The following is a 14,480-nucleotide window of genomic DNA, read 5'->3' as shown; positions in this document are numbered from 1 at the left end:
TGTAAAGAAGAGCCTCATTGCATGTGAGGTAAGCATTCCAAAGTAAAATTTCTATGATCAAGGTTTTTTTATTGTTGTGTCTGAACAGTTATAGACAAGTTTGACATTGACTGTGATGTGCTCACGTGGCGCAATAGGCTTGTAGAAAATCGGCCTTTGATGTTGTAAAATAACTTGAAATAAACCTTAAATTTGTATTTTGGATTGAATTTGACTAGCATTTATATAGCATCACAGTTTCTGAGATGAAAATATACTGTTTTAGTTCAATAATCAATGGCACAATTTTCCCCAATGTATTCTCTCTAACGGCACAACTTACCCCGCACCGGGGGCAAGTTGTTCCACAAGACCAGAAAGCTATATTTCTTAAATACTATATTTCAGATCCAAAGTGATTGTTCCCAGGGATGCACCACATCCTGAAATATATGTACATATTTTAGTTGGAAACATTACTGTCATGGCCTCGCTTTAAAGTCACTTAAAGTAAAAACTGGCACAACTAACCCCACTCTCCCCCTATTATGATTACGGCCCTATTTCATAGCCTATGCGAAAATGGGCCACACTCACAAAAGGAAGCACATCTGTTGCAAATCGCCCCTAACGTTGATTAGCCTATATGTTTATTAATCTAATCCCAGAGCTGAATATTGTATTGAACACGCCTGTTAATACTTCAACGCAGGAATTGTAAACATATCTAGGATGAAGGTCACTGAATCTCTTGAGGTGATTTTCTAAAGGGAGTTTCTAAAGCCTAATAGTGCATTGTGTGCAGCAAGCTTGAAAGAGAAAAAAAGGGATATGAACAGGGGCCTGTGCCCCAGTAGAGTTTTATGTCTAACAACTCCCCTGTGAGGCACACCGTCTTCACTTTGCAGCATAAGTATAAGTAGCCTACAAATTGGTAGTCAAGTCTTGGAGCGCCACCATGCTCTCCAACTCCACCGTGCCTCTGTCGGTAACTTTCACCAGCCCGGAAGATTTCTTTATCTTTATTTTCCATATTTTATTCGCCACAAGTGCGGTGCTCCTGGCGGGTTCCGTGGTCATAGGTATATTCAGTACCAAATCTTTGCGACAACAGAACCGCTTCATCTTCATGCTTAACACAAGCATCAGCGACACATTAACTGGCTTTTCAGTTTACTATCTCGGTCTGTTCGACGTCCAAGAAGGTTACCCTTCTAGAAACGGAACATATTATATTTTGCCCTCATTTCTGGGAGTTAATATTTTCACTTTTCTGTTTGCGCAGTTTGACCGCTATTTTGCTGTGTGCCATCCTTTCTTTTACAATCGCATCATCACTAGATCTTTTGTAATTGGAGTATGTGCATTTTGCTGGATAGAAACGTATTCTATTCTCACGGTACAAAACATGGTGCCAGTCTACATAGCGGCACAAATTAACGCATTCGCTGTCATGACTCTACAGATTATTGTTATTACGAAAGTGCTGATGACAATAAAGTTATATTTTGTTGCCAGAAACCAGTTGGGGCGCGAAGTGCCCAGCGCGGAGAGAGATAACAAGAAGGAATCACTGCGCATAATTTTGTTTGTTGTCATCTGTTTCCTAACATTGTGGTCTCCTTCTTTCGTTAACATCATTGTAAGACAGTTGACCAAAGGGGGCCTCAGGTTTAGGAACGAAGCCACTAATTTGTTCGCTATTATGGCACGTTTTAACGCAGTGGTTACACCAGCTGTTTACATCTGGGGCAGCCCGGCGCTGCGCGCGGCCGTGTGGAGAAACGTGTGGCGGAGTGTGTGTCCGTGCAGGCGGAGAGAAAGGTAAGCACTCTTGCCGTTAAGGGTTTGGGCTTTCATTTGCAAATGCTATAGCCTACACATTTCACAAGCAACATCAGTGAATACATGACTAGTTTACTTTCATTGCTTGATCTGAAATGTAAATGAACACTGACCCATCTCCTTTTGTTGTACAGGACTGTATTTGACCAAAACACAATGAACAAAGATGGATGAGGAATACTGAACAGATCGTGAATGTGTGTGTGGAGGGGGGGGGGGGGGCTAAAGGGTTAAAGGTCACACTGCCTGATGATGCATTTACAAGTGTGTTCATTAATATTTATTGTACACTATGAAGTGTCGAGTTGCTGAGGATGCAGGATTGTGATCAAATCTACTTCTATGGCTGTTAGGTGCAATTTCTTCCTTTGCTATCTATAGGCCTTACGCCATAAACAAAACGGACAACTAAATTAATTGGAAAATAACATGCTTGGAGGCTACTGTTTAGGCCACTGTCATTGGAGGCTACTGTCATTCGATTAATCATGCAAGATCGGTTTCATAAGGGTAGCTGAAAGACAAAGGAGTGGGTGACATCCCTTTCTGTATTAAGTGCAAGGCTTCTCAACAACGTACAGTACCAGTCGTACTGTATGTACTAGAAAGGCTACAACTATACTGTTTGTGAACAGTAGCAGCCGTCTTCGGCTTTGTCAGTTTCAAGTCATCACCGAATTACTGACTTTGTTCTATTAGTATTCGGGAACGCGCACATGGAAAGGAGATACACTTTTTAACTGATGACACAAAACGTAATTAATTATAGTCTTACATTTTTTGTGAGGTTAATTTAATTTAAATGGCCTATTTATTTGAGTGATTATTTTAATGATTTTAGCTTTGTATTCGGTTTGTAGGCCTATAACTGCTCACAAGTAATTTGTGGTAAAAAAAGAAACAAAGTGTAATACTTTATTGACAACACGTCTCGTTTGTGCTCTCCGTTTGTTGCGACAATTTGAACACAGAACATACCTTGCCCAGAACTTTGAATGAAAGTTCTTCGAGACTTCACCTTTACCACAAGAGTAGAAGGTGGAGAATTATGAGAGGGATATTTGTTTGTTTGTTGTATCATTGTTTGTTACTTAAATGTTGTGTTTACTGTAATCCTGATTCTAGTAACTACTCCTTCTTCCTGAAAGATAACCAAGTATCTTGGTATCTACATAAAGCTAACATAATAAAACAATCATTCAACTCTATTTTGTAACTATATCAAGATGTCCAGAACAATAGTTGAACAATTTTATGAACCATCCAGAGACCAGTTCACACTTTTGGTAGGTGTGAAGGAAAGAGGGGGAGTTGAGAACCCAGCTTCCCCCAATCAACTTCTGACTTCAGACAGGTCCTCCTCCTAACTCTGTATACAACACAACACAATTTAGTTTGGCAACTCTCAGGCAGCAACAACAGCAAGAGCATTTAAACATAAACCTCAAAAATATATTTTTTATTTACATTAACATTTATGCATTTAGCAGTCACTTTTATCCAAAGCGACTTCCAAGAGAGAGTTTTACAAAAGTGCATAGGTCACTGATCATAACAACGAGCCCTGCAGAAAGAACCTTGTGCTAACGAGCCCCAAACATTGCGGGTAGCCAAACATGAATCATACATTGTGAAAACCAAATCAGTCCCAAAGGGAAGAACAATAAGAGCATGTAGTTAGACAAATTACAATTAAACAGCAAGAACCTCAAAAGTGCAAGAGTGTACCTGTGGAAAAAAGCAAGCAACAATAATATATTTCACGGCGAGTACAATCATTTTAAGACAGTTACAACAAACCAACAAAAGCAACAAGTCACAAGAGACATTGTGATCCTGGAGGAAACTAACATCAGGTCCAGCCAATCATTCCTATCATCATTTTATTAAGTAGATGATTTTGTATTTAAAAACAACTGAACACATATAAAACTGAACAAAATATATACAAAATTGCACATTAATATTGGCCTATACTTTGATTATTAAAAATATATATATTGCCCCATGTTTGAAATGGCGTTGGGATTGCGCTGCATTGATTTCTCTAAACAACATAATTTTTACGTTATGGGCAACAATTTGAATGTTACAATGACTGAAGTAGTCCAAATAGGTATATTTCATTATTCAAAAAATAATCAGTAAGTAATGACAAATTACAAGTAATGGGCCACTCGCCTGAAGTTAAGTTCAAGTGGGAAAAATGGGCATGTCTGTTATGCTCAGGTAACACCATTGATAGGCCTATTAAAGGCAGGATAGGTAAGTTTTGCGAAACTAGCAATATTCAGTGGCGGCTGGGAAGCCCCCGCGAGGCGGGGGGCCCCAAGGTCCCCGCCCTGCATTGCAAAAAACAGACTAGGCCTATATAAAAAAAAATATATTTAAAAAAGTAAAAAACTTTGAGGGCGCTCATTGAGAGCCCCAAGTTTCAACTACCGAGTAAAGGAATCCCGTAATGTAGGCAACGTAACAGATCTTCATCCACTTCCATGGGCTAAATAGTCTAAAAATCCCTAAATCTGGCAATAATGGCTTTTGCGTATTTTACGTGCACTACTATGCCATTACGCCTCTTTAACGCGCACATAAAAAAAATGCTAATCATTACGTTTTGCTGGATGACGGTAGAGACATAAGTAAAAGAAAATATGCAAGCGGTGCTCAAAAGCGCAGCAATAAACTGTTGTCTGAATAAGCTCGAGCAAAACACCCAAACATTACACACTTATTTAGACCAGCCAGAGAGGAAGCTATCATCAGCATCTCCATAGACGAAACACTACCGCAGAAGCAGATAACTAGCAGCACCACGTCTTCACCAGCAACCAATATACTTGCTTACTTATTGTCAAGAATAAATGTTTTCTTTTCCCTCCATTGATTGTGTGTTATTTCAGTGGCGGTATTGAACTATCAGAAGGCTATAGCGCTGTCTTTGGTTTTGAACAATGACAAATAGGCTGCTGTTGTGCTGACGCAATTGTGCTTTTGTTATTTTTAAACTTTTTTATTTCTCCCTCACATTGCTGAATATATGCTAAAGTTAAAGGTAGACAGCAATCAGTCTATTGGCAATGGTATAAGATAATAGATGGAAATGCATTTTGAGTGGATTTAGGGAAGGGGCCTCGAGCTCCGACTTTGCGGCAGTAGCGGTTAGAACCGAAACTGTACTGTACTGTAGCGAGTGGTACGTGACAGTGGAGCGAGTGGTACATGACAGTAGCTAGTGGTACATGCCAGTGCCTCCACTGGCACGTGACAGTGGCTAGTGGTACGTGCCAGTGCCTCCACTGGTACATGACAGTAGCTAGTGGTAGGTGACAGCGCCTCCACTGGTACATGACAGTTACTGTTCTGTTGATAGTGGTATGCAAGTGTGTCGTGGCAGTTGCATTGGGTGTCTTGCAGCTTTTGTTTACTATCGTGTATGCCCCGCGGCCATTTTAGAATAGGAGAACAGGCTATAAACTTTTATTTAAAAAAACAAGTTAAACTGTTTGTGCTAACAGACTCCAAACCATACTTTTGATGTCTCTCTACAAGCTCACCATACAAAGTAGTCGATTTAAACATTATATTGCATATAGTGTAATTGTGTGACTGTAATGTAAAGCAGACTTGTACACACGTAATGAATTAGTAACAAATTATTTTACTCAGAGTAACTGAATTGAAGCGTGCACATGAGCCACCGTTGTAGACTCTCGTCTCTAATGCACATCGTTGTGTTGTTATCAGCGCGTCCTAGTGGCGTATATCATTAATTGTAATAACTGAAGTCAATATAGGTAGCCTACATTTGCATTTCGATACTGAGTAAATATAGTTGTTAATAATAGTTCATTATTTTCATATGAAGAACCTTGTCAATTAATGACACCCTATGATTGCAAATATACTTTCTGGGTATTATACATATTGGAAACTACAAACTCTCCTTGATACAAATCTGTTTAAATCACTCAGATATCTTTATCACAACTGAAGTTACATCATTTTAAAGTCGACCTGTGTCAAAACATCCATTTTATTCTTCTTGCATCAGCTTAATCTTGCTAGCTCTAACTCCCTCCACAACAATAAATGAAGGTTTAGGGTTGTCTCCATGGCAACAACCTTGGTACACGCACATGTGTTTGAGAAAGAGAGCATGCGCAACAAATGAAAACATCACTTTTTAATGCACGGTCTGATCATGCACTTATTTAAATTAAAACCTAGTGTATCCCATTAGCTTACTTATCATTCACACAGTAACTTAACAAACTTAACACATATCGTTTTATTTGGTGTGTGAAAAAACAAAGAGAAAGCAGGCGATCTGCCGGCCCAATTTATGAGCGGGCAGAGCGGCCCACTGGGAATTCTCCCGATGGCCACTCCGGGCCTGAGCCCAGTGTTCAAACAACTTTTAAAATGTAAAAGGCCCGGCCACCAGGCGCTCGACATCGAGCCCCACCCCCGGGCCTGGCTCCAGGGGGGGGCCCCGGTGACCCGCTTCCGGGCAGGGGCAACTGGGAACCATTGTTCCTTTTCTTCATGGTAGGTTTTTGAGCCACGCTTTGGTCCTTCGCCTGGAACCTGTTTGCCTTGGGTGACCCTACCAGGGGCATAAAGACCCCAACAACCTAGCTTCCAGGATCATTAGGACACTGTGACAAGGGGGCCTTGTCAGCCATGGGCCTGGCAGCCCGTTGGCCTCGTTACCGAAGCAAAGCCTCAACGAGGCACACCTGTTGCTCATCTACCCCACTCCTGGTGAGTACAAAAGGGGACAACAAGGGGTGATATGGTGGTTGACGTGGTTTTTATGCTACACAGACTCGCCGTAAGGAGAGAAAAGACCAACGAATGAGCCAGGAGGGCCAGAGGCCCTTGAAGAAGAGACACGCCGACATAACTTTGTTTTCTTTAATGTTTTTGTTTTGTACCAAGAGGTGCTATTAAAACCCTTCGGCTTACCTTCTCCCTTGGAGTCTGTCTCCGTGCTTCACAAAGTGGTGGAGGATGCGGGCAGGAACGAGCCCCAATGAAGCACACCAGGCCTCTCCCGAAGAAGGTTCCGGGAGGGACGGGTCTATCCCGGACCCCACCAACGCAACAGCGGTCCTCACTCACCTGCTACAGGTGACTGTAGAGCAGCAGCGTGCCACAACCCACCTGACGGCCAGGCTTGGCCAGATAACAGAGGAGCTGATCCACATGCGTGTTGCGGAGGGCGCGGTCCGACAGGCTGCATCACGGCATCTGACAAAGATGACTTTGACCGATGATCCTGAAGCCTATCTTCACACCTTTGAGGTGATTGCCCGGCGTGAAGGCTGGGACCCGGACGAGTGGGGTGGCATCCTAGCGCCCTTCCGCACAGGGGAGGCCCAACGGACCTACCAGGCGTTATCCCCAGAGGATGCCCTGGATGTACCCGAGGCTGAAGGCAGAAATCCTGAACCGTCTGGGCCTTTCCCCATTGATGGCAGCGCAGCAGTACCATGCCTGGAGTCAGACCCCCGGCCTCCCTGTCCGACAGCGAATCGATGACCTCCACAGGATCACACAACGTTGGCTGCAGCCCGACCACCTCAACCCCGGCGAAATCACAGAACGGGTAACCGTGGAGCGTTTTCTGAGGACCTTGGGGCCCGATGAACGCCGCATGGCCAGCATACACACCCCATCCAACCTACAGGAGCTGGCGGTGGTTGTCGAAAAGGCAGAGGATTTCCGGACCATCCCAGTCGCTTGGAAAAGGGACTGGGAAGCTGCGCCTTTCCTCCCCAACCTCAAGGGGCCCCCTCTGGTCAATCGGAGAGAAGATTGGCCCCGTCCAGGGCCGGCCCCAGCCTCCCGGGCACCCACTGCCTGGGACGAGCCCATGCCTACAGACCCAGGCTTGAACACCAACCGATCCAGGGAAAAAACGTGGCAGGTTGGGTGTGCAGTACACGGCTCGGCAGGGCCCAAAGCACCAACCCGGCCGGTAAAGGTGGGAGGAAGGACCGTAGAGGCCCTGCTGGATACAGGGAGCTCTATATCCCTGGTGCACCCCTCTGTGCTGAACCCTCAATACCGCACCAAAGGCACTCTTCCCGTCGCGTGTGTACATGAAGACATCCATCACGTCCCCGCCACAACGCTGAAGATCCAGGGGACTGGGGCACAGGTCCGAGACCTAACAGTAGGCGTCGTCCCAGGCCTTCCAGTTCCCCTCCTCTTGGGGCACGACTGGCCAGACCTGGGGACCCTATCACCTGCCAAAGCGAGGCCCCGGAGGAAGAACAGGGCCCCGCCTCGCCAACCCTACCAGAGAGTGTTAACAAGCCCTCCTCTTCCTGCCCGCTTGGGTCAAGAGGAGACCGAAGCCGACGCAGAAGGTAAGCCTCCAGACGTCTCACACCCCTTGTCTGTGTTCTCGCTTCCAGGCGGTGGGGGCTCCCTGAGGAGGGAACAGCGGTAAGACCAGAACCTGGAACACTGTTGGGGACAGGTCCAGGTGGTCGAAGGGGACCGACAGGCAGGTGGCCGGCTACCAGATACCTACTTCCTACGGAATGGCCTCCTTTACCAGAACACGATACGCAGAGGTGAGCAAGTGGATCTGCTGGTCTTACCCAGGCCCAAAGTTCCAGTGGTGCTCAGGATGGCCCATGGCCACCCTCTGGGTGGACACCTGGGAGTGGCTAACACCCTGGAGAAAATCCGTGACCGCTTTGTTTGGCCCGGCATGAGAGGGGACGTGGAACGACACTGTAGATGATGCCCAGTTTGTCAGCGCACTGCACCTCGGCGACCGCCTCCAGCACCATTGGTACCACTCCCCATCATAGATGTTCCATTTCAGCGGATCGGGTTGGATATTGTGGGGCCCCTCCCTCCGTCATCCCGGGGCCACAAATACATCTTAGTCATGGTCGACTACGCCACCCGGTGGCCAGAAGCCATCCCACTACGGAAAACCACATCCCAGGCCATCGCCAAAGAAATCGTCTCCTCACCAGTTGAGTGGGTGTTCCCAAGGAGATCCTGACAGACCAGGGCTCCCCCTTTGTCTCCCGCCTGATGTAGGACCTGTGTGGGATGCTGAGGGTCCAACATCTCCGAACCTCTGTTTACCACCCCCAGACAGACGGCCTTGTGGAGAGGTTCAACCAAACCATGAAACGATTGCTCCGACGAGTGGTGGACAAAGATGGGAGGGACTGTGGGATCTAATGCTCCCATACGTCCTCTTTGCCGTCCGGGAGGTTCCCCAGGCTTCCACTGGGTTCTCCCCGTTCGAACTGGTGTACGGCTGACGACCCCGTAGCCTCCTGGACTTGGCGAGGGAGACCTGGGAACAACAAAAAAATATCGCCGTTAATCTATTCTCAAAGTTCGGTTGGGAGCTGGGTCTATACTACGCAAGCTATGATGACTTTCACCTTGATATTTTAGCGCGGATGTATACCTAGCCGAATCGCACTGTAGGGGGCGAGAACGAGTCTTCGAACCTGTGTGTATGCCTTGTGTATGAAATTATCACATCAAACGTGACGTGCTAACATGGATCCAGCTATGAAGCCGCCTGGTTTGCTTCAGGGAAAATGTAGTTTTAAGAAGCTTCCCAATGGAAAACTCGACAAGACTAAGGTTGTTTGCACCTTGTGCTATGCGGAATTAGTTTATTGTAGGAGTTCTTCCAGTCTCAAATACCACCTAAACGCAAAGCATCCCTTAGCTAATGCGGAAGATGCCGGGCCAAGCACTGATGTAGCGCAGGAGAAGAGTCGTCGTCAAACTACTATGTTTGAGTGCAACCGAGGCAAGCCCGTCAGCACAGCTCTATCAGCCAAGCTAACTAATCTAATAAACAGGTAATAAACACAAGTACATCTTATTGAACATAATTTATTTTCATCACCAATTATCATAGTAGAACAGCTTTCTCAAGCAGTTTGTGATGCATTTTGGAAACAGGAGATGAGCTCCTGGTCTACTGCGCCACCTGGCTTGAGAAACCCGTTCTGAAAGACTTACTTTTAGTCATTATTTGGGTAGCACACATATTCTGAATGCCTTCGGCGGAATTCAAATGAGCCATTTTAATCTAGATTAATCTAGATTAACGCCAAGATTACAGCAATTTACAACACTTACAACAACTTCCCACATTTACTTTCTGCAGTCTGACTACAGTACGGTCATCTGCGTCGCCAATTCCCACCATCTCCAAAATGTGCGTAGGCCTACACATGGGTCAGAGTTTGCGTGGAAGACCGCACATTCTCCCGTCAAGTTTGTTTTTTATAAATCACAACCTTTGCGTGGGAAGTGGCGTACGCACATTGTCAGCCCCGTTTTGTGCGTACGCAACGTTTATAAATGAGACCCCAGGACACAAACTTCTGCAAATAAGAGTTTTTTGCTCCCTGAATGCTTACTGAAGCCTCATCAAAACCGACTGAGACCTGAACTTCCTTTGGACCCACTTATTGAAATGTTACTTTCCCTGCTCCTCCTATTACAACCTCAGCTGCATTAATATGAGCTATGTGTGATGTTCAGTTCCCACTTGAGGTCCTGGGAGAGGATGGTGCCCAGGAAGCGGAAGGACTCCACAGTGTTGACTGGGGAGTCGCACAGGGTGATGGGGGTGAGTGGGGCTGTATTCTTCCTGAAGCAGGGCGAGGATGATGGTGTTGAAGGCAGAGCTGAAGTCCACAAACAGGATCCTGGCATAGGATGCTGGGGAGTCCAGGTGCTGTAGGGTGAAGTGGAGGGCCATGTTAACGGCGTCATCCACAGATCTGTTGGCTCTGTAGGCAAACTGCGGGGTCCAGGAAAGGGTCTGTGATGGATTTGAGGTGTGCCAGCACAAGCGCTCAAAAGACTTCATTACCACAGAGGTCAGGGCGACGGGTCTGTAGTCATTGAGTCCTGTTTGCCTTGGCTTTTTGGGCACAGGGATGATGGTGGAGGACTTGAGACAGGCTGGCACATGGCATGTCTCCAGGGAGGTGTTAAAGATGTAGATGAACACTAGAGACAGCAGGTCAGCGCAGTGCTTGAGGGTGGCAGGAGAGACAGAGTCTGGCCCAGCTGCTTTGCAGGGGTTCTGCCTCTTGAAAAGTCTGTTAACTTCACCCTCCTGAATGGAGAGAGTCGTCACTGTAGAGGGGGTGAGGGAGGAGGCCTCATGGGTGGGAAGGGGTAGTTCAGGACTGTCCAATTGTCTTTCAAATCTACAGTAGAACTCATTCAGGTCGTTGGCCAGGCGGGAGTCGTTAACAGAGAACTGACGCTTCAGTCTCTCTGAGTACAGTCGTTTAGCCTCTCTCACCGCCTTGCTAAACCTGTTCTTCGACTCCTTGAATCTGTCTCTATCCCCTCTCCTAAATGCTTCCTCCTTCTCTGACCTCAACCTTCTGAGCTCTGCTGAGAACCAGAGCTTGTCGTTGTTGAAGTTCACCCTGGTGCGTGTTGGAATACAGCAGTCCTCACAGAAGCTGATGTATGATGTCACAGCCTCTGTGTGTTCATCCAGACTATTGGTAGCAGTCGTGAACATATCCCAGTCAGTACAGTCCTAGCACGCCCGCAGATCCTCCATAGCCTCACTGGTCCACTGTTTTGATGTCCTCACAACAGGTTTACAGAGCTTTAATTTCTGCCAGTATGCAGGAATCAGATGGACCATGGTATGGTCAGAGTGACCCAGTGCTGCACGAGGGATGGCGTGGTAGGCTCTACTGACTGTAGTGTAGCAGTGATCCAGAGTGTTCTCTTCTCTGGTTGGACATTTGATGAATTGTCTTTATTTAGGGAGTTCGTGGCTGAGATTACCTTTGTACGATAACAAGGGAATCCGGGTTTGCTGGCTCCACACTCAGATTCTGGTCGGCGAGCATGAGTTGGGCCTCTTTAACCTGTGGACCCGGTGCCATGTAAACTCCGACCAAAATGAGTGACGCAAATTCTCGTGGCGAGTAAAAAGGTTTACAGTTTATAAAAAATGATTCCAGATCCGGAGAACAATGCAGAATCACTGTCACATCTACACACCAGCCACTGTTGATGTAAAAAACAAATACCACCGCCTTTGGTTTTGCCGGAGAGTGCAGTGTCCCGGTCAGCTCTCACGAGTTGAAAGCCTGCCAGATGTAATGCAGTGTCCGGGATCAAATCGCACAGCCATCTCTCCGTGAAGCACAAAACCGAAGATGAAAGAAAGTCTCTGTTTTTCACCATCAGTAGCTGAAGTTCATCCATTTTATTGCACAGTGAACGTACATTTGAGAGGAAAAGACTTGGAAGCACTGTTCGGATTCCACGTCTGCGTAGCCGTACTAGCGCTCCCGCTTGCTTTCCCCTTCTTCGGCGTTTCACTGCATGGGCAAAGCCTAGCGCGGCACTGGCTAGAATTACCACTAAATCTGCCGCTGTAAGCAGAAAAGTGGGAAATAAATCCACAGGAGTTGTAGTCCTAATGTTTAGAAGTACTTCTCTTGTTAGAGAACCATGGAAATCTTGGCAGAACACTGAATTAACAGACAAAACAAGACAAAACAGAGCGCACCTAACAACCGAGGCAGCCATCATCGGTGCCATCTTGGATCAAATCATACTTATCAACTCGAACTCAGTGTGTTAAAATAAACAATGTATTATCCGACTTCAAAAATCTGTCTACAGGTGTTCCCCAAGGTTCAATCCTGGGTCCACTTCTTTTCAGTCTTTATATTAATGATTTACCATCCGTATGCCAAGACTTTGAGGTTCTGATGTACGCAGACGACACTGTGATCTTTGGGTGGGGTAAGAATAACGTAGAGTTCGCTGCTAGGCTTACAAAGGTCATGGTTGATGTGTCTGACAACAAATGTTGTCTTCAGCTTAACACTTCCAAAACCGTTGCTATGTTTTTTTCTAATACCAGCAAGTCTCGCATTTGGCTCTCTTGAGACTGCCAAATGCATCTTGGGCTTCTAGGGTCCACTTCACCATCCTCGAGTGCTTCTTTGTGGTAAGTTCTATGAGAGGGGAAGCTATCCCAGCAAAATCAGGAACCAACCGTCTGTAATAATTTGCAAAGCCTAAAAATGATCTCACCTGCTTCTTGGTCAAAGGATTTGGCCTCTTCTGGATGGCAGCAAGTTTCACCTCCTGCGGCTTGACGAGGCCTCTGCCAATGGTATACCCCAGGTAGTTTGTCTCACTGTAGGCCAGCTTGCACTTTTTGGGGTTCGCTGTCAAGCCTGCTTCTCTTATGGACTCCAGGACCTTCTCCACCCAAGGTAAGTGACTATCCCAATCCGGGCTTTGGATCACCACATCATCTAAATACGCAGAAGCATAGTCTTTATGAGGTTTCAGTACCTGATCCATTAAGCGTTGGAAGCTCGCAGGCGCTCCGCACAAACCAAAAGGCATCATCCGGTACTGCCAGAGACCTCCAGGAGTGGCGAAGGCCGTTTTCTCCTTTGACACGGCTGCCAACGGAACCTGCCAATAGCCTTTTGTAAGATCGAGAGTAGTTATGAACTGAGGGACCTGGGTGTGGCAGCAGGGTCTGTAGGTTTGGTTGTTAGAGAGCGGTGGGCTCTCTGTATTTGCAGATTCACATCAGGCATTGGTTTAAAGACTGACTGAATCAACTTCTTTGCAAGCGTCGTCACATCTTTTCCCTCACTATCCTCTGGTACACGATATATTCTCAAATTGTTGCGTTTTGTCCTGTTCTGCAAATCTTCGCATCTAACTGAAAGGTTCATCTCTCGGCGTAGCAGATAATGTATAGCTCTCTCATGCCTTCTCTCGTTCTTGTCCTTCAGCAGCACTTATACGATCATCCGCCTCTGTGGTTCTTTTCTCTAGTTTTATCATTTCACCTTTCAGCTCTTCTATTGATGTTTCCAGCTTGGTAAGGGATAGCTTGGTCTGGTTATGCCCCTCTTGGTTTTCTGACATTAGCTTTTCTAGCTCTGCTAGTTAGGTTCCTCCGGTAGGAGGGAACCTATTGTTATTGTTGGTATTCTTATTATTAGGTTCCTGCGGTAGGAGGGAACCTATTGTTATTGTTGGTATTCTTATTCTTATTATTATTTTTCTTCTCCTTGCACCCCAATATCTCAAAAGGTCCCTGGTCATACATTTTCTAATTTGGCACATTGATACTACATCCAAGTGGGTACCCCCACACCAAATATGGGCCACATCGGACCATAGGGGGCGCCACAGGCCACGCCCAAAAGTCCGATTTTCAAAGTGATGGCATTTCCACCCCATTGCTCCAATTCTTCTGAAACTTGGTGTGCATGCCTCATTTTTCATGAGGAACAAAAAATCCTCAAGGACCCATACGGCCATGATGGATTTTCCTGTACTGTGATAATTTGGGAAAACCTTCAAAATTCCTCTTTTCTTGAACCAAAGGTGAAATTGACTTGAAATTTGGTACAGATATGTATCATTGACGTATTTAAAAACGTTACTTAAGGCAATTGAATCAAGTACAAAATGGCTGAAATGGGTGTATTTATGTAAATGTCCACATTGCCTCAATATGTTTGTGTCACTAAATCAAATGTATATTTGAAGGGTGGTTCAAACCTAATAAGCTTTAAGGTGACATGCCTCTGAAGTACCATGCAAAGTTTCACCTTGATATGTCA

The 14,480-nt window shown here is 45.9% G+C and overlaps 1 protein-coding gene across 1 annotated transcript; it reads left to right on the top strand.

Moving 5' to 3' along the window:
- The first annotated feature begins 937 nt into the window (after window positions 1-937).
- Window positions 938-1,807, top strand: LOC136933048 (adrenocorticotropic hormone receptor-like). Its single transcript, XM_067228429.1, has one exon. The coding sequence runs from the start codon at window positions 938-940 to the stop codon at window positions 1,805-1,807; it is 870 nt and encodes a 289-aa protein (XP_067084530.1).
- Window positions 1,808-14,480: the final 12,673 nt, after the last annotated feature.

Source organism: Osmerus mordax, chromosome 24 (genome assembly GCF_038355195.1).
Source record: "Osmerus mordax isolate fOsmMor3 chromosome 24, fOsmMor3.pri, whole genome shotgun sequence".
Classification (NCBI taxonomy): Eukaryota; Metazoa; Chordata; class Actinopteri; order Osmeriformes; family Osmeridae; genus Osmerus; species Osmerus mordax.
This window is presented reverse-complemented; position numbering and strand designations above follow the sequence as displayed.

What these genes read in the sequence shown, in the direction of transcription:
- LOC136933048 (XM_067228429.1), top strand. Translation starts at nt 938, where the DNA reads ATGCTCTCCAACTCCACCGTGCCTCTGTCGGTAACTTTCACCAGCCCG.